At 34.5% G+C, this 21,258-nt stretch overlaps 2 protein-coding genes across 2 annotated transcripts in view; both read right to left on the bottom strand.

Moving 5' to 3' along the window:
- Positions 1 to 8,563: 8,563 nt before the first annotated feature.
- On the bottom strand, positions 8,564 to 9,837 carry LOC106716060. Its single transcript, XM_045684826.1, has 3 exons — positions 9,745 to 9,837; positions 9,566 to 9,676; positions 8,564 to 8,682 (listed from the first exon to the last, which is right to left on the bottom strand). Exons 1-3 carry the CDS (start codon positions 9,835 to 9,837, stop codon positions 8,569 to 8,571), a joined length of 318 nt encoding a protein of 105 aa, XP_045540782.1. The 3' UTR covers positions 8,564 to 8,568.
- Positions 9,838 to 12,670: 2,833 nt separating this feature from the next.
- Positions 12,671 to 21,258, bottom strand: part of LOC106716068 (probable G-protein coupled receptor 158) — a 39,407-nt gene continuing 30,819 nt past the window's right edge. Inside the window, exons 4-12 of the mRNA XM_014509499.2 lie at positions 19,799 to 19,922; positions 17,446 to 17,589; positions 17,062 to 17,262; positions 16,767 to 16,945; positions 15,789 to 16,003; positions 15,475 to 15,613; positions 14,115 to 14,220; positions 13,672 to 13,812; positions 12,671 to 13,579 (exon numbers count right to left, since the gene is read on the bottom strand). Coding sequence (XP_014364985.2) covers positions 12,698 to 13,579; positions 13,672 to 13,812; positions 14,115 to 14,220; positions 15,475 to 15,613; positions 15,789 to 16,003; positions 16,767 to 16,945; positions 17,062 to 17,262; positions 17,446 to 17,589; positions 19,799 to 19,922 — 2,131 coding nt within the window. The 3' untranslated portion in view covers positions 12,671 to 12,697. The remainder of the gene's footprint in view (positions 13,580 to 13,671; positions 13,813 to 14,114; positions 14,221 to 15,474; positions 15,614 to 15,788; positions 16,004 to 16,766; positions 16,946 to 17,061; positions 17,263 to 17,445; positions 17,590 to 19,798; positions 19,923 to 21,258) is intronic.

Here is a 21,258-nt window from a genome sequence, read left to right as displayed (position 1 = left end):
ACTTTGACATGCGTCTACCACCCTTTTAATAAGTTGAGTTAATAAAAGAATAGCACAGAGTTCAAGACGAGCGAGTGAGACAACCTTTTTTGGAGAAACCTTCGATTTAGCTGTTATCAAATTGATTGTATTAGAGTCCCTATTTTGAACGTGAAAATAAATAACTCCCCCGTACGCTTTCTCGCTGGCGTCTGCGAATGCTAAAATAGTAATTACACTATCAGCGACGATACCGAGGTGACGGGGAATTTTTATATCACCTAACAAGGGAAGTTCCTCTCTTAAACGTGTCCATAATTTAATTATATCTTCAGTCGGAGTGTCATCCCAATCACAGTTACACAGCCAAAGCTGCTTGATAATTAATTTTACGTACAAGACGACAGGTGCGACAAATCCCATGACGTCCCATATTTTAGCGACACACGACAATATCGAACGTTTAGTACAAGTTTTTATGGGAGTATTAATTTTTATACTGAAATAATCGGACGTGGGAGACCAACACAAACCGAGTATCTTATGTTGATCTGACCCGTCAAATTCTTTTACTTCCGGTAGACGGTGCGATGGCGGAATCGAATCTAGAACCGCCTGTGAATTACTAGACCATTTGACCAATTCAAATTGTCCCACTTTCATGAGACTTATCAACTCCGAAGCGGTAGAAATGCCCAACTCTTCAGATGGGACTGAGTAAACGAAGTCATCCATATATAGGCTTGTATCGATGACTTCCCTAGCCTGAGGGAACGAAGCGCCTTCGTCGGCCGCCAGCTGCTTAATAGTGCGCAGCGCATGAAAGGGGCTAGATTTGAGACCGAATACTACACGATTAAATTCATAAACCTGTAAAGGTTGTTGCGGGGAAAAACGATACAAAATGCGTTGAAAACGCCTGTCAGATTCTCTTATGCCGATGCTTAGAAACATCTGACGAATATCAGCGGAAAGAGCGATCGAAAATAAACGAAAATTATTAACTATGTTAAACAAACTACCTTGAAGATTTTCACCTCTATATAATAGGTCATTAAGAGAAAAACCAGTGCTGGTTTTACAACTACCATCGAGAACTACACGTAACTTCGTTGTGACCTTATCTTCTCGGATCACACCGTGATGCGGAATAAAATACGAACTTTGTGAAGAATTACAATTTATAGGCGAAATATAACCCTTTTCTAAGTATTCGCGGATTACATTGTCATATGCGATTTTTAATTGTGGAGAAACCTGCATCTTTCTCTCTAGGCAATAAAACCGTCGCTCACTTGCCTGACGCGAGTTACCGAGACAGCTGACGTCAACCTTGAAAGGCAAAGCCACCACGTATCGTCCGTCGCTATCTCGCGAGGTAGTACTCGAATAAAACTCCTCACACAATTTATCATCGGGGCTAAGTACTGGAGGGACGTCGACTTCCTCCAGCTCCCAGAATTTCCGTATAACGGAGTCTAATGGATCTGCGGTGCAGCAATATGAAACGGACTCGTGACTATTTACGCGGACCGGAGCGTCACCAACAATGACGTAGCCGAGGACCGTTTCTAACGCGAGCGGTGAGACATGCGGAGGTTGTCCTTGAATCTTGTTCGATAAAAGAAGATGCGGAAAAATAGAGGCACCGATCAACATTTGAATCGGGCCCGAGCAATAGTAGGTATCGTCTGCTAGTGGAAGATCTTTAAAATTCGACAATAACGAAGGATCGACTGTTGCGGTCGGTAACCGTTCTGTAATTTTATCAACAACCAACGAATCAATATTATAAAAAATGTTGCGATCGAAACGAGAATGAAATTTAAGTTTTACGGAACCTTGAATGGCTTTACTCGAACCTCCTATCCCCTTAACCACTGAACAAGCGGGTCTTATGTTTGTGTTTAAACCTAAAATTTGACAACAAGAACGAGTAATAAAATTGCTTTGAGAAGCGCTGTCTAACAATGCGCGAATGCTATGTTCATTACCACGAGAATCTACAACGATAATACGCGCGGTTGCTAGTAATACCGTGGTAGGGCCACGAATATCACTGCGAGTAATACTGCGACTGTCCGCCAGCGCACAAAGCGTGACGTCATCGGTGCCTGCGGAGCGAGCGGGGGGCGTATTCGACTCGCTTGTAAGAGCGGGCCGTGCGGCCGCGGCGGCCGTGAGTCGTGTGTTCTGTTGTGCGGCCGTCTGAGCGTTTCTCGCGGCGGCGGGTTCGATTCCGAAGCATAATAAAGTATGATGTTTAGCGTTACATTTTTTACATGAAGATGTCGAGGCACAAGCGGAAACACGATGACCAGAACTTAAACAATTTATGCATAAATTTTTCGACTTGACGAATTTAAAGCGTTCATTCGGTTTGTAGTTATTAAATACCTTACATTTATAAATGTAGTCGTGATTACAATTGCACAAAGTACATGCGGACGACTCGAAACTAGTATAAGCGTGCATAGTCAATGGCTTACGATCAAATGGTTTTCTGTTGTTATTAGCAACCTTTACGACGGATGAGGTGCGTTCCAATACCTTAATATGTTCGCGAATAAAAGAAACCAGGCTTGAAAATTTTGGAATTTCACAACTCTGACTATGACAATGGTTGGATTCAAATGCACGCGCCGTATCAGTATCTAGTTTTTTAAGTGCCATATGCAAGAAAATTAAATCGGAGAGGTCATCGACTTTTATGTTTTTTAAAGCGGCTACTGACGAAGCGAATTTGTCTAAGAATGATTCTAAACTATTAGGGGTTGCAGTAGTAATGGATTTAAAATCAAATAATTGATCGAGGTATGAAGTGGCCGAGAGACGCTTATCTTCATACTTACTAGTTAACAAATCGAAGATTAATAAATAGTTATCAGCTGTAGGCGTGATCCCCGAGCATATGGAGCGTGCCCTGCCAGTTAATTTGCCTAATAAGTAATAAAGCTTTTCCGAATCCGACAACGACACATTATTGTGTACGACGTTTTGATAACTTGCAATGAACAAAGGCCAATTTTTTATGTCGCCATCAAACTCGGGAATCTCCATCGGAGGCAATTTCGGAGGTCTAGGTTGACATGTGGGTCCGACATGAATACTAGTGTGAGAGGATTGCGATTGCAATTTTTTGGCAGCTCGTTTCACACTTCCTAATAGAATTTCGAACGAGGAAAGCGGTTGATAATCAACAACGTAATTAGGATTTGCCTTCAACTCTAAAGTAGCTATTTTATCCAGCACATTTTCAAAATCATCACGCAATGAATCAACAGTTTCAAACTCGCACAAAAACGAATCTGCATCAAATGATTTTGAATCAATATCTTTAACGCGATCAAAAATATTTTGCATGCGGGAGAATATCCTATCTCTTTTAGCATATTGCAATTGCAAACTGGTATCGGCCGGTGCCATTTTTATAGAAAAATAGATGTAAGCAAATGTTTAAAAATGAAACAATTAAAGCGAAAACAATAAGAAGCGACGGAGAAACGAAATACCAAGTACCGGTACGAGCAAGCGATGTTAACGACAAATTTAATTTTAATTATTCTATTCAATTTAATTATTCTATAATCGCGGTACGAAATATACGAATACCGCCAACTAACGCGGCGAGCGGGCGGCGCGAGGCTTGTAATAACTTACCCGGCTGGTGAGCGAACGATAATTTAAACGAAACGAAAACGATATATACGATACATACGCGGGATGAACTACTTATTGTGCACTTATGCAATTTAATGAACACAATTTTAATTACAACGACTTGACATTAGATATATACTTATAAGCAAGTATAATATTATAACGTAATTTCAAACGACAAAATGGAGGGTTGGTGCAATTTAATTTATTTTATACGACTTTAAGAGACAAATATTAAGTACTTGAATGAGTTTAAAATGCGGGTTAAGCGAACTAAATCAATATGTAAGCGAACTAAATTGATATGTTAGCGAATTAACTAAAGATATAGCGGGATGAACGAAAATTTATACAAGTAGGTAGGTAACCGCGCGAACCGATGCCACGGGTGTACGAACTACTTTGTACGCGGTTTTAATACGAAACGAAACGAAACGAAAACGAATTTAGATAATGGCTAGCGCAAATTTTAACAAATAATCCCGGCTCGTTTGGACCAAAATGTAAACGCGGTAATGCAAAGGTTCTTATAGTTGGTCGTTGCACGGTGGGACGAGTACAAAACTGCGGGAATACGATAATTGAGGCAGTTCTGCTAAAGGAAGGAAGCACAGTACCTTGTCTCTTTTCTCCGGTCTTCTCCTGCTTCTGGACACCTCCAGCACGAACCCGCACTCACTTTAAAGACTTTTTCGAATAAAAAGTTGCGGAGCGGCACACGCACAACGACGACGATTTCAGCCATTATGTATTTTCAAAAACGTGCGATTGCGGGGCGCGTCCTTCTCGCTCACCTGTACTGTGCGGGAAAAGGACGGGAAAGGATGCAACGACCAAACGCAAAACGGCGTAACCAATTATAAATGCGAATGTTTGGATGGATGGATGGTTGTTTGAAGGTATATCGGAAACGAGTCTACGGATCTTGATGAAATTTGTCACAGATGTAGAACATAGTCTAGAAACATAGGCTACTTATAAAGTTGTTTTTTAATTCCGCGCGGACAGTCTCGGGCAACAGCTAGTGATTAATAAATTCAAAAATAATGTCGGCGTAAACTAATTTTGAACAATACTATTATTATCCGCTTCTTGTGAAAGTTTTGCTACTTCAATATTGAAACTATGAAAGAGCACTCGAAGTGTTATCACCAGATTTTGCTCAAAGTTTTTGCTTAAACTAAAATGTATTTTATTTTGTATTAAAATTGTATTATATTTTTTCGCGAACATTAGGCTTATTTATATAAGTCTTTGAGATACTTAGAATACTTGAGTCTTTATATTTATTAAGAAAAATGTTAATAAAAATTAGCGCAAACATGCTTTATGGTTACAGGTAACTTGTCGTAAATAGATGCATTTTTGTATGAAAAAACTAACATAACGTTCTAGTTTTCATTAATTATCTGGGTTTTTTTTTAATATTGATCATGTTCTTTCAATAACTCTAAATTATAATACATAATTTGTCGACTTGTAACCGCCATTGGCTAATTCTTTATTTATGTTAAATTTCTCAATTAGAAGCGAAAGTATTTAAGTGTTAAATTTTCTGTGATACAATTCACGGCTGGCAAAAGCGGCGTAATTACAAAACTCTGGGCGAAAGTTTTATAACAGAATTATTGAATCGAGCAGCGAGTTTCAAAGTTAAATTGTGTGGTATTAAGAAATACCTTTACGAATTTCGTCTACACAGCTCACAAGATTTACCTACGTTTTAATGCAAATAACTGAAACAAATGAAACTTAAAACATTCACTAGTTGAAGAAATTTATATTATTAATATTATAAATGCAAATGTTTAGATGGATGTTTGTTTGAAGGTATCTCGGGAACGATTCAACGGATCTCTATTATAGGCACACATATAGAACATCGTTTTTTTAATTCCGCGTGGACGGAGTCGTGGGCTATAGCTATTATTTGAGTAAAATTGTTATTCATTAATTGATTTATTATTTAGTGTGTGATAGAAATTACGAATTTATTTACTTGAGTAGTTTTTTAAAGATTTGCCTATGTAAAATATAATGTGGAGCGGCTGATAAGCAGATTGTCGGATAAGTATGTTTATTTTATTTTGACCACACATTATTATTAAAATGGACTCCGCGCTGTAGTGGCTCCCACAAGACTCATTATAAATAGATTATTGGACTTGCCTTCCTTATTTATAACAGTCCTAATTGTTATTTCGTACAATTAATTTATATTTATTTAGTTTCATTAAATGTTTTACATTGTTTTAGAAATTGACAAATAATTTAAATATGCCGGTTGTTTTTTTTTTACATCTGTTGTTGATGATTTTTAAATGAAGTAAATGTAAATTTAAAACAATGTTACATATTTCCATCTTGGATTCTAAGAGATTTGGTTGGCATTTTGTTCGGTTGGCAATCAATATTACATTGTGGAAGTTAGCGTCCGATATCTTCATAATCTACTTTTATATTATATTTTTCTATTATGAATATTATCAGAAATATATTCCATTTAATAAAATTAACGAAAACGTTTTTTCTCTTTATTTTATTTATGTCAGCCGCATTCTCGAAATGTTTACGTTATCGGTTATCACTGTTTTAACATTGCCAATTTTATTCTTCTGACGTAAGTCTTGTTATCTATATATATAAAAGAAAGTCGTGTTAGTTACACTATTTATAACTCAAGAATGGCTGAATCGATTTGACTGAAAATTGGTGGGCAGGTAGCTTAGGACCAGGAAAAGGACATAGGATAATTTTTACCCCGTTTTCTATTTTTTTTTATTCCGCGCGGACGGAGTCGCGGGTAAAAGCTAGTTTGATATAAGTTTCTGTGAATTTCTGTAATCAGTGCAATGCAAATAATCGTACTTCTTTTGCCAATTATTTAATTTTATTCTTAAATAAATATATGAAAGCATCTAGAAAATTTACTGCAACATATTATAATTCCTAGCAGAAATTGGAGATTTGTAAGGTACAAGATCTTTTGTTTCTGAGACTAAGATCCCCTTTTAAAATATATTGTTATCTCTGTTTTGTCAAAGATAATGACAGGGAGGAATATATGCTTTACTAGCTTTTACCCGCGACTTCGTCCGTACGGAATAAAAAAAATGCACACAAGATAAAAAAGTTCCTATGTCCGTTTCCTGGTTTTAAGCTACCTGCCCACCATCATTTTCAGTCAAATCGATTCAGCCGTTCTTGAGTTATAAATAGTGTAACTAACACGACTTTTTTTTATATGTATAGAAGATATAGAAATTTAAGTCTCAGAAACCACCGGTAAGAAGTCTACGGATTATTTTTAAGGCACATGTTTTCATGTTCATATTCATTAAAGAGCGGCTACGTAGACGTGAAAATGTCAAAGCTTTTCGTCGTTCAACTTGGCTGCCTGTTAATGAAGTTAGATCGGTATAATTTTACCTTTTTTTGTATAGATTTTCAGATAAACAAAGGTCATTTTCATGATAGAGTGGTCGGAATATACAACACCAAAAAGCGTCCCGATATATGAAACTATATGTACAAATATAACTGTATAAAATACATTTAAATGCAAAACGTAAAATATATATGTACAAAATATTAATCTGATACATGTCAGTGTGTAAGAATGTACATACGTTTTTTTTATTTCATAAATCTCTTATTTTTCTTTGTACTTCGTCGGAGGATGAAAATTCTTTCTTACCTAAAATATGTTATCCAGTGAATGATTGACGAGACATGTCGCAGGCTAACAAAATATGTAACACGAAATGACACGGCTGTGTCATGTTGCGACTGACACTCATATTTCTCGTGTGTATTTTTTTTTCAATCCAGTGTATAGTGGATGTACTATTTTTGTACTTGTCGTCGATTGGTATGTCTGTAAATATAGCCGTTTGTGGCCTTTTTGAAATATCAATGGTTTATTTCAATTAATTTTTGTTTCTTAGATACTTACAGTATGTTTTTTTTTCACTAATATTTAATGTAATTCTTTTTATGATTATAAAATAGATTTGTCAATGTAATTTACCAAATATCTTTCCAGTCTCCGTGTTCATTTAACTTTGTCCAAACTTTTTGATGAAACGTTTACATGTTTATTCAACACGCAAACTCTCCGCGTACTTTTTCAATATCACTCGGCTTTGTGATACTTTTGTACTTGAACATGATTTCTCTTGGAACTGGTGGCAACCTCTATTTGTTATTAGTTTTGTTTTATTCCACTGATGAGAAAAGACATCCTGCTAGAAAACTTATTTGATAAATGAATATAATGGCCGAAGGTCAAGGAGATCTATTAAGCCAATATACTTCTGAAATCTTTGTTTATATAAAATTATTTTATAATTTATAAAGTTATAAATATCTATGTAAATTTGAAAGAAATATATTATATTGCTTGATACAAACCAACTTTAATATCACTTTTTTATAGCTTAAAGTTATGGTCTTTTTATTGAGCCCATTTTTAAATGATTAGCAAAGTTGTAAAGTAACATTTTATTGCGCAACTTTTCCCGTATAAATTGGTAGAAGAAAACAAATTAAAGGTTTTCTGGTTACCGAACGATTTCACTTCAAATAATCTTCAGTTTGTGTTGAAGTTGGCAACTTCCCGCAGTCGTTCGCTTTGCAATTATGCTGTTTGAATTGAGATTATCCTTTACTTTACATTGAGGTTTGTTAAGTTTTATACAAATTTTGCTGCTTTTACAATTGCTTCCTTATTTATTCTTAACTTCTTGCTTAATTATCAAGATTGTTATTGTAAGTCAATTTATTTTTTTAATAAATAACGTAGCTAAGTATAGGTTTTAAAGACCACTTTAGCACTCTAGCACTTTATTGCAGTCTAAAAATTAATGCTTAAGACACAATAAAATGACAAAAAAATCAATTTCAAAAGTGATTTATTGCGTGAACAATTTAGGCAGCGGTACTGAGACTATCAGCCATTTTGAGCAAAATACTTCTCAACAAATTTGCAACTATTGGATAATTTTGACCCAAGAGAGATACTCGAAGCTGAGGCACGCAAATCTGTAAAGTAAATGTTATCAAATGAGTTTTTTATGTACAGTGCGTTAAAAAAAATTATCAAAAAAAACATTTCAAAGGTTAACCTTGTGGAAGTAAAATTATAGTTTTCAATACATGATAAATATAATATTAAAAATACGAATGTTTAGATGGATGGATGGATGTTTGTTTGAAGATATCTCCAGAACGGTCGAACGGATCTTGATGAAATTTGGCACAGATGTTGAACATAATCTGGAGGAACACATAAGCTACTTAATAAGTTTTTTTTAAATCCGCGTGAATGGAGTCGCGGGCAAAAGTTAGTGTGAGAATAAATGAAGATTTTAATTGTTCTTTGGTATTTTTTAAAATTTTTAAACATGCTGTAGATACCATTGTCTATACATGTTTTATTTTTTGTAACAAGATAAAAGGATTCATTCAAGTCGTTCACTTTCAGAGCACAATTACTTGAGATTTGCATTTACGTTGGATGAGGGAACAACTACTGTATTCATGAACTATTGAATAGAAAAGGACGGTCTTTTGTTATTAACTTTTCTTACATCAAATGTTGAGAGGTTTTTGTTTACGCCGCAACAAAAAAAAAACATGTCTATTCATTTCACTTCAAAAATTGTTGCACTAATAAAGTGCTTACATTGACGCTGAACAATTTACCTAATTTACTAAACAACTGTTTAAATTTAAATTTTGCTACTTTATCTAAGATTCACGACTAAAATATATTTTAATCTATTATAGCTTCCTGACACTTCTTTTTTGTACCTACTGAATTGTCCAAAGGTTAATATCGTAAGGAGACGAGGCTGTTTACATCTACGCGTATTTCAAATGCTAAGGTGGTACGCATTTAACAAATACAACAATAATATCTTACAACAGCAAGGAGGACAAACAGGAGTGGACAGAGTAGGTTGACGACCAGAGTGAACAGCGTGCGCGCCAGCCACCACAGACCAAACACGATCAGAACGCTGCCCACCATTATCTGTTACAATATCATAAATTTAGAACAGAGTTACACTTTGATAACGTGAAAGTCAATATACGAGTTACCTGAGCTTCTTCATGTGTTTGCAGCCAGGATCTAAATAATTCGACAGCTTTTTTAGATTCACTGGCGTATTGATTACAGGAGGCTTGAGACATGGTTAACTAGAAAATTTAAGATAAATATATGTTTTTATAGAAAGTTAGACGAAACGTGTTGTGATAATGTACTAAATTAATTACGTACAGTGCGACCCATAAATGTTTTCTCCCACGTATCCATCATATATCTGCCTTCGGAAATACTGTTTAGAATATGTGCTGAAGTAATAAGTGATAATAAGAGACTTTTCTTTAAACATCGACGGTCTAGAGAAAAGAAAAATTCAAAAGATACGATAATTTATAACAAATATAATTCTGCGAATTTCTTTGTGAAAAATATCCCTGAACTACAGACTTATATATAAGTAGAAATAACTGTACTAACCTAAATAAACAAAGGTCAACATATTTGTGAGTGGTCATATTAATAATGCATGGTTCAATTGCTACAAAAGTCCTATCGTAAGTGATATATAAATTGATCAGCTTTCTTTCTGTACTAACATTATCATCAAATATAATTGATTAATATATTTGTCGGCAATAGACAATCCATAGCTAAATATCGTATCATTAGCTTTTAATGAATTATATTGCAAATGTTTTGAGGACCAGGTCCATTGACCATTACAATAACAGGAATAGAAAAATTATTTTATCAGGTAATTGATTATTATATATTAAAAAATTAGAAATGATGGTATTTCACTAAAATATCACCTAGTTTGGGACCTTGTAACACATGTGGGCTGGTTGACATTTACGCAATTTTTGTACACCAAGCATGTATAATTTTTTAGTATTAGAGTATTTCAGAATTAGAGTATGGTGACGGGATGATTCTCTTTCTGTGCGCCTCCTCGTCCGTCGATTAAAGGTAGGCAATCTACAATTGCGGATGTCTATAAGCAGTTGTCGCTTCGCTATTTCGGCGAATTCAGGTGGTCGCTTGTTCGTTTCTTCTTTTACTACATCTAAGTCTATTAAAATGGAAGACGGTATTAAAGTTGTATACAGACCTGGAATTGATATAATTTGTAACATGGCGATGAGAACTGAATAGCCATTTTTGTATTTTCAATATGACAGCGTATAATATAATTACATAACTGGCCTCTCACGCTTCGGTTTGCCACAAATCCGATATTTCATTTTTTGACGCGAGGTTTTTAATTCAATTTTCCTTATTTGTCAATTTAATTTTTTTTTTGTATTAAACGAGGTTTTGATAAAAAAGAGTTTTTATATATTCAAAGAACGAAACTAAAAATTGCATTAAAAATTATACAGTTTAGTCATTGACCTCTATAAATGGACTGGCTATAAAACGTAGTATTTTGTGCCTAATAGATTTTCGCCATTTTGGCGTTGTCGGTTGCCATTTGCAGAAGTGGTGAGGATTCGAACTAATAATAATAGAGATAAAATCAACTATCAGGAACTTCAACAGGCATTTAAGTAGGATCAGTGAGTTTAGGCAATGAAACACAGAAATATTTTGAGTAATTTTGGTTTATTATGATCTCTGTAATTTAAATATTTTTGCCCGATCACGTTTATCTGTTGATCTATTTAATACAATGTTAGGAAGAAAATATTAATTCTACTTACTGAGAATTATAACTGTTGGAAATGTTAAAAAGCCTTATGTAATTGCTAACATTAACAAATTAACTTGTTATACATTGATATTTATTATAATTTTTACATTAAAAGCATATAATATACAATTATGTACAATTTTAACATCTTATTTACAAAAATACTGTAAATTGGATAGCAATTAAAAACATTCTAGTAATATTGGATGGTTTCTACGGGACTTATCTCATTATAATTTTTATGTAGATCTAATTAAGATATACATAAGAGTTCAAAGTATAATTCTGATCAATATTTCAATATTTTATATAGTTAATGTGACTGCAAACATGACTAAACAAGGCTTTTATAGAAATCCAAGGTTTCAGGTTTAATGTTTAAAAAACATTCTTTGGTATGAATAACTTCTTAAGTGATAAATAGAGAAATATAAAGAAGACTAATGATTTATCAATGGAAGGGAAAATGTAATACGAATGTTGGATACTATATTGGATTGGATACATTAAAAGTTTTTTTTTAAATTGAAAGTAGTTCTTATTGTTAAATGTAACGATCTAAGAATCTGTAGAAATTTTTATGAAATTGGTAATTAATGGATTATTATTATTTAAAAAGCGTAAATATAAAGTATTAAAATTGTATGACTGATGTATGTATGGAAGCATAGATAACTTTTTCCTTCATAATATTTACATTAACACTTACACCTATATTTACAACAAAATGTGTTCACTAAACGTCTTTAATATCCGCTATATATTTTTAAAGAGATCTTTATGAAATATTTTTTTTATGTTTTAAATAAAATTCATAATAACTTTAATAAATCAATAAACTTTATAGAATGAAATAACTTTTACATACTTTTTGATATTTTTTGAAATAACAATGACGAATTTTATTTAATCAAATTTTATAAAGTAAATAACAATATATGTCTTACAATTCCTATGTTATATACAAGAAAGTTTGCAGATAGCAAACACATCTGATATGCTTTATTATGACTTCACACTACCTATAGTTTTCTTACTAACCTTATTAAACTAATAATCACAGAAAAGACTAGCATGTACATACTTTTTATATAGAACAACTCTAAAATACTTTTAATACTGTCAAAATAATTTGCAAACAACACAAATATATAAAAGATTACTATCAAATATAGTCTTAAATCGTAATTAAAATCAAATTTAACAAAAATAATAAACTATATTTTGTAGTAGGTATTGCTTTTATATATAATAACTTAATAAATCTTAATGAATACTTAGTGGTTATAAGTACAGGCGTATAGATTCACATTTTACACCGTTACTTCTTCTGTGAAACGACTTTTATCATCTAAATTGATAACAATTGCGTGAGTCCTCGCGTGACCTGAGCGAACACCACCTCTCACTGATTCTGAAGCATTAGGACTCGTTCTTGTTTCACTTCTATCACTGTTACTCGTGCTCGGAACATTTCTGTTAACTGTACTAGTGCTGGGTATATCTCTGTTTGTCGTACTAGTGCTCGGTACATTTCTGCTGTCTGTACTTGTATTAAGTACATTTCTGTTAGTTGCACTAGTACATGGCAAATTTCTGTCTACCGTACTAGTGCTCGGTACATTTCTGCTGTCTGTACTTGTACTAGGTGCATTTCTATCAGTAGAACTTGTACTCGGCAAATTTCTGATTATACTAGTACTTAGTGGATTTCTATTAGCTGTACTTGTGCTCGGTGCATTTATGTTAGACACGTCTGGAGGCCGAACATCGCTGCAATTAGCTTCCCCGGATATTCTAAAAACACCATTTTGTGCTTCCTCCTTCGATTCCTGGTCATCTTTCTTTTTCGGTGAATCAGTTGTGACGTCAGTTTGACTTTGTTCTGCATTGCTGGTTTCTCCGCTTTTGGTTGGGGTCGCTCTTTGTCTATAAGCGGGCGGTGCTTCAAACACTATATCTCTGCCGCTGCTGCTCGACTCTTCGACCGGGGTAACATTGCACATCAGTCGTCCGGCGACTGCATTGAATACGTTGTTCAATCGTAAAGGCGCTGAGTGTTCGTTTGTGTTGCCTCTGCGTTCGTTCCGGATGGCGGCGTCTTGCATCTCTGTGATGCATCTAGCGATATTAGAACTAGAGCCGCAACGCTCTCGCAGTTTATCGAGTTGATTGCACAATTTTTTGAATTCTTCCTAATAAAAATATAGAATATTTAAACAAGTTTTGTCAAAGGTGTTAATGCGTAGCTGTGTTTTGTAAAAAGTTACAATTATAATTTAATTACCTCTAACTCCCTTTCAGTCATATTGTCACAAAAATGAGTATTGTTTGTTGTCATAGTGTAGGTAGAGTCAGCGGGACGAGTGCGAAATTTGCCTGTCTTCTCTCTGTCGTCTTTGCCGTGCCCTCTAAACACCATGTACGCCTGCAATAACATTAAACGTTGTCATAACTAACTTCCTACATAAAACAAACTAGGATCAAAAACAATTGCCTCATATCCTATTTCCAACATATTTTCTTAATGTTGTATTTAAAAGTCGTTTAGTTTATCAATTATTAAAAAAAAAACAACTTGTAATCGCCATACGCTGACCGTTAGAATCTGTATATAACGAATGCTTGAAACAGACCGTGTAAGTCAACCTTTATCCAATAATTTATGAATTTATAGTGCTAATGGATTCTCTAGGTACATTCGTGCTGTAGCAACTAAAATATTCATACCTTACTTCCAAATATAAACAACAAGAGTAATGTAACTGTCAACTGAGTGTGACAAAAAAATATAATGTAGAGTAGATCCGGATTCGCCGGAGATTGTAGGAACAACCTGGAAAAGAAGATTAAGTTAATACACTGAACTCTATAACTGGATATGCGATTGCTTGGAAATTACAGCTTTTGCTTCGTTTCGAAACAAACGCGCTTGCTGACGTTAAGAGATAGTTAATTCTATCTATGATATTAGTTCGAATCCATACCACCGCTACAACCGGTACCATCAGCGAAAAATGGCGAAAATCGAATAGGCACAAAATACCACGTCTTATAGCCAGTCTATTTGTAGTCATCACGTCAATAACATATAAGCCATGGACTTGTTGCTGTTTTACGAGACTTAAAATATTCTACTTACATCTGCTAGTTTTGAAATAAAAGAATAAAATAATTTCAAGACTATAGTTCAATAATAAATAGGGTATACAATTTTATTGTTTCGTCGTAATATATTGTCTATGACAATGTATTTATACTCAAGAAATACAATACCTAGAACAGCACAATCACGCTTGTCTTGTCCATAAGATGTTACATACAATAATATTTCTATTTCGTATAAAATTTATTTTTCTCCAGTTGGTTGTGCTCTAATAAAATGTATACTTTCATACGGTGAAGTAAAACATTGTGATTTTGCACATATCGGCCAAGAAATTCAATGATATGTGTGAAGTCAACCAACCCGCACATTGCCAGCTTTGAATATGGCCTAGTCATCCCTAAATCGGGTACCCTCTTGGTGGGCACGTATAATGAGCTAACGAAGAAAATACACACAGTTGATGAGTTCTGTGACGCTCTTTATACCAATATGACTGACTATAACTTGCCATAACAACATATATTTGCGAAATTATAGCTCTTAGAGTAACAGTTTGGTAAAGGATATTGAATCTTAAGTATGAATAGAGAGCAAGGCTTTATAATTCTGTTACTGTAAAGGTAAATTTGTTAATGTAATATAAATCATTTCAACACAATGTCCTCTCGGAGAGTAATCACTTTACAGTTTGTAGTGTGAGTATACGAGTACATAAATTTCATTACGGAATTCAAGAGAACTAATCCTTTCAACATGATTGAAATTAGACTTGAGAAATGTATAACTAATTACTTATACATATGTATACACTACAATAGTGGTAATGTTAGTATCGTAAAGCTTTAATAAAGTTCCATAAGGTACAGTTATTAATTCTGTAGTATAAGAATAAGTAAAATTAGTAATGAAGTCTTCAATCCGAACGTTTTAATTCGTTTAAATTAATAAGAATCAATTTTAAATAATTAAATTTACACTCACATGGATATATTAAGGAAGCCAGAGAGTAAGAACTCATTGTATATAGCCATAGAGATGAAGCGGCTCTCGTTGAAATCGGAGGGCGCCTTTCGCACCATGATGCATAGCCGGATGCCCCACATCAGAAATATCACTTCCACTGATAACAAACAAATGATAATAAAAATTTTAATAGACAATAATACTTTTAACATACTTCTTCATAAGTTGCTTCTTCGGTGGCCGAAGTTGACGGTCAGTTTTCTACTCATATTTGACTCTGAGAGATATAGTATACTCGACTCGAGTTCCCGGTATAAGTTACTAAAACTCACGTGTTGTGAATGAATGGTCCCACCAGTCTGTGTTACATAAGTACGCTTTAAGGTCTTCTCTGGTGCGACCAACGATGACAGCGGGGGGCGCCACCAGCGTTCTTATGGACAGCAACACGCAAGCCACGCCCACTATCACTCCGATACGGCGCAGCAGGTACATGTCCGATATTTTTACAGCTTTGGCGGATCGCACTTGAAAAATCATTGATATCCTATCGAAAAAAAAACTTCGTTTAATGCTTCATTAATTTCTATACGTTCTTTTAAATCCGAATATTATAGTGAGTTTTGAAAGAGTTAAACCCGCTATAGTTAAATTTCTCTGTAAACATCCCTCCCTAAGTTGTAATGTCAAGTGATACTCAAGTAAAAGTTAGTTAAAAAGTTTACAAATCTAACGCGCAACAAGGTTAAGTCGTCGGCAGGGATAAATGAATACAATTTATTTTGTAACATCAGTTGCCCGGGATACTTAAGTGTGTCATCTAAATATTTACGACCTGGAAATTGAATAAGACCTTTAAGGTTAAGGGTTTTATTAAAGGCTTCGCAAAAGTCGTACAAATTTTGTCGCTCAGTAATGAAATGATCCCGGGGTTGGGAAATTAACGAGTTATCTTTAACCAAGCGACGGATTCGCTCGCCGACATCAGACAAATTGCTCTTAATAAATTTTTTAAAGCATATGTTGTGTGAAGTGGGCCTTAAGATACGGCAATTTTTGTTGTTATGATTAAATCTAAAATACATTTCGACACGACTATGAGTTTGCTTTCGATTTCCTTAACAAGACATCGCCACATAAGGTCGTTCGTTTGCCTCATTCAGTTTCTACTATACTATTGACTGGACAACTATTTGATCGTTGATCTATTTTATGGTACCCGAGAATTGATACGTTACTTTGAAATATTAAAAACACTACCAGAAATTCCAACAAGCCATATATCCAACAGGGACAAATATGTAACGAACCTCCATGTCTTAAGCATGAGCGCGCCGTACGTAAGACAGAAGCCGACCTCACGCAGCCAGACTCTCAGCGTGCAGGTGAACACGGTCGGCCTGCCGTACATCACCAGAGTGGTGCAGTAGATCAGGGCCGCTCCCAGTACTATCACTCTGAGGAGCGCAGGACTGGCAGCTCGGACAACCTGGATAATATAAAAAAATAGTAGTGTAGAGCAGTGTGCATTTTAGGTACGCCCACTCGCAGCCAAATCCACTATCAATAGCTATTGACGAATTTGTCTTCTGTAAAGCCACTTACCCTGACGTGTCCGTATTTAATAGTGAAGTAAACGATGAAAGGCAAACAGGATATGACAAAGCAGGCCAGCGCCAAGATAGAACTTCTGACGACCCAGTTGAGCGCGGCGACGCATGGCGACCCATCCACGCATGCTTCGCAACCTTCCGCGCATGGCAGGCACTCGAACGCCGAGATTTTTGAGTACAGAGATAGCTGATGCTGCAAAGAAAATTCAAGTCGGACCAAAAACTAAGAGTGGATTTAAAATGTGAGTTGAAATATTAAGATTCCCTATTCGATATGCAAAGTGTTACGAGCTTTAAACCGTGACTTTCCAGAAAAGAAAAGAGGATCAAGTTAAAGAAAGAAACAAAACAAAATCGTAGTAATTAAAACATTTACCAAAAGATGTTTTTCATATTCCTCTTCGATATCGCTTCCATTGTAGTATCGATGTTCTGCGGTGGTGTTGGGGAAGTAGAATCCTCGTCGACAGAGGCAGCGGTACGAGCCCCGCCTGAAGCCCAGCCCGGGTACCGGCACGCACTGGGATTTCATTATTATTCAAGGAATTCGTTACGTAACAAGTCTCCAGAGGATGGCCGTAATTGACTACTTTGTCAGAGCTTACTGCTTTCATAAAAAATACAGCAATTTGTCGGACATGATAAAACAGAAAAAAAATAAAATATCATTTATAATATAAGTTGATCTTTGTATAAGAATTATTAACCGTTTTGTAACCCTCATTATGTGTACCTGCAAATAGTGGAAACTACAGAAGAACTAAAACACACACATTTGTTATTATTGATCAAGTAATATCATACTTAGCAATTTTCTTTATTTATTTATTTATTTAATCCTAATTTTAGCCCTCTTTCCCTTCCCACCCCTTTTCTTATAAGAAAAGGATGGTAAGGGGAGGTGGATTTGATGGAGGAGAAGATGCATAGGAAGGTTCGATAATATCTTTTTGTGCGTCTCTTCCTTCGTCGATTAGGGTAGGGAACGCAACTGCAATTGCGAATGTCTATGGGCAGCGGTCGCTTCGCCATTTCGGCAAATTCATGTGGCCGCTTGCTCGTTTGCCACCTTGTAATATAAAAAAAATCACGGTTATAATTTATATTAAAATTATTATTCATGCCTTCTATAAAAATTGAATTCATTTTTTTACCCGCCTGTATAAAGTAGATTTAAAACTAGTGCAATCAAGAAGCATTTCTGCAAACTACAAGTTTAATTTTGCCGCAAACGTTCTGATAAATGACTCAAACAAAGCATAGATTTAAAAGAGTGAAGAGCGGGCTTTGGAAACATCTGTTTCTCGCGCCGTTCAATTTTTCGCCGCTGTTATTTAAGTCCCCGAAGCTTAAGCCGATTTTCTTTGCGGAACAAAGAAAGACGACTCTGCTTTTTGATGGACAGAATCCCTTAGTGTCCGGTGTTTTATAAATTATTTTCCTCCTACAAATTTTTCTTCATGAAATAAATTCGCATTTAGATCTCTTTTTTGACAGCAATTTGTATTTGACGGTTATTAATTTGATGTTTTAAAACAAAAGAAGATCTTGAAATTATTGTGGTTTAAAAAAAAATATAGTAACTACATGGTGTTTACTGATTAAGGCACGGATGAGTTTGTGGCCAAAGATTCAGTAATAAGTTGATCTTGAAATCCAATCGATCGAATCCGATCGAGGTGGATAGGGATCTTCGGGACCTGCAGGTCCGAGACTGGGTCGGGACGGCGCGGGATCAGAGAAAGTGGAGACTTTTGTTGTCGGAGGACAAGGCCCACTTTGGGTCACTGCGTCATCCTAGTTAGTTAGTTGAAATCCAGAAGTTGATTTCTTTGTATGTATCTATTAATAAATACAAATCAGGTTCATTCTTATCTCCATACATAATTTTACTCAATCTATCTAATTACAAATATTATAATTGCGATAGTTTGTATGTTTAAATGAATGTTTGTTAGGAGGTATGTCCAGAACGACTAAACGGATTCCGCTGAAATATGGCAAAGTAATAGAACACAGTCTTGAAAAACACATAGGTCAATAATTAAGTTTTTTTTAATTCTCTGCAACCGGAGTCGAGGGGAAAATCTAGTAATTTACAAATTAACAAGTCAGGTAAAAGGTCATGAAAGTTTACATCGTTTAAGCTCAAACCTTGCGTTTATAAGAGTTTGTTTACATGTTGTATGCAAGGAGAGAGTTAATGCTTTAGGTTAAACATTACCCGCATGTTGAAGTTTGAACAGAAAATTTTCTCAAACGAGAAAGTAAATTTGTTGAAGTAGCGACGTTTGTAATTGCAACTTTGTTACTTAAAATTAAATACGTATTAAGTGTAATAACTGTGAAAGCTATTTGGAAACCTTGAGCACGATCTTGATAATATGATATGAAGGATTTTACGCCTTACCATAAAAGACTTAGTCTTCTTTTAAATATCTTTTAGCTTTATAATACGTCAGTGCTGCTATAACATAACTCTAGCGCCTAGCGGGGATTTATGACAAACCATGGCTATTGAAACATTATTATGCGTGGGCTTGCGAAATGCTTGACCAATATGTATGTACTAAAGTACTTATACTACTGTAAGCAGTACTTAACTTACTTACTTAAGGAAGTCACATTTCTATTTCTTAAATCACTTCGTTTAATATTGAAGCAAATGAGGGATAATAAAATCAAATACAGTTGTTAATACTATATTATGTATTGAATAAAAAGCTTACCTCAGTGGTTTTCTTCTTGCACTTATCAGTTCCTGCAAATATGTTGAGTTGCGTAGAGCCTGGCTTTAACGGGCATTGGTCGATGTCAACACGTCGCAGGTCTATGTCGATACCACTCGTGCCTCTAAAGGTAACACTAGTGATTATCGAACACATTTACAGCAGCACTCAAAGTTATTAAGAGTACTTACCATGGGTTTCCGAAACTAAAAAGTCCGTTTAAAACATATTTTATTGTTAAAGATAATGACAGGGATGACGATATGTTTTATTCAGTGATTTTGGTTTCAAAAACCCACGGTTAATCTCTCGCATCTTCGATATACATACATCTACGAATGAATGCTCGTTGATAACGGGTGTTCTTAAATACTATCAAAAACATGTAACATAGTTTGTAACACAGAACATCACTTTATTAAATTAAACTTTATTATTTTACTCTTAAATATACTATTACAATGAATTTTTAAAAACATTACATAAACAGTAAAAAATAAACTGAAGTGAACGTCGGTGCGTGTGATAAGAGCCGCAGACAATGTCTCCTTCCTTCAGCAAACTGATATATGTGCTGTATAATACTAAGGTAAGCACAGTGCTGCATAAATTATCCAGCTATAAAATAAATAAATATAATATGCGTGTTGTTTTCTTTTTGTCTTTATAAAAAAAATATAATGTTCTATATAAGTATTAATTTATAGTGCAAATGTTTTATTTCAAAACATTGTGATCGACACTTTTATTCATGAAAAGGGGCTCTGAAGGGGCTTTATAATCTTGCAAAGAAAAATATACGATCTTGTAATAATCAGGATAGGTTGTTGTTGGTTGCATGTTAAGTTGAAATCAAAAAAATATTTACGAAATGTAAGAGCCTTATATAAAGCTTGAAAAAATTAGTATTTTGTAATGTTTTTTAAGAATATGCCAATAGTATTTGCGACTTTTCTATTAATTCGTAAAATAATATTTTTAACGGATGTTTGTTTCAAAGTTAAAAAGACAATGTTTTATGATAAGAATCAAGACAATAATAGACAACGTATAACAAAAAAAGCAGTCAAATACACTACGTCACATTCTTATGTGCCATAAGGCGTCTAGTATCTTTAATGGTAGGTTCTAATTATCCTATAAACGCGTTTATATGTTGCTTTTATGAAATAATTAATATTTATGCAGCGTCACTGTGTCCTTAATGAAGGTCGTAAATATTACCGTCTTTTTTTACAGTTAAAAAGCGATTTAATTACAAGAGTAATTTATTTTTTATTTTTCTAATTGATGATAACTTTACAAGATTAAAGTTTGATCTTTACTTAAGGCCGGTGAATTCTCTACATTAATTTTAAATATATATATTGTAACATCAACATACCAAATACGGTAACACCTAATATTTAATGTTACCAAAATAATATTGATTATCTACGTTTTTATTGAAAAATATTTGA

This window comes from Papilio machaon, chromosome 2, assembly GCF_912999745.1.
Source record: "Papilio machaon chromosome 2, ilPapMach1.1, whole genome shotgun sequence".
NCBI lineage: Eukaryota > Metazoa > Arthropoda > Insecta > Lepidoptera > Papilionidae > Papilio > Papilio machaon.
The sequence above is the reverse complement of the archived record's forward strand: the minus strand, read 5'-3'. Positions and strand labels throughout refer to the sequence as shown.

Bases quoted from the DNA above. Each gene is read 5' to 3' on its own strand.
- LOC106716060 (XM_045684826.1), bottom strand. From the start codon at position 9,837: ATGTCTCAAGCCTCCTGTAATCAATACGCCAGTGAATCTAAAAAAGCT. The intron at 9,677-9,744 runs GTAACTCGTATA...ATATTGTAACAG, and splicing joins AAACACATGAAGAAGCTCAG to ATAATGGTGGGCAGCGTTCT. The intron at 8,683-9,565 runs GTAAGATATTAT...TTTACTTTACAG, and splicing joins TGTTTGTCCTCCTTGCTGTT to ATTTGCGTGCCTCAGCTTCG.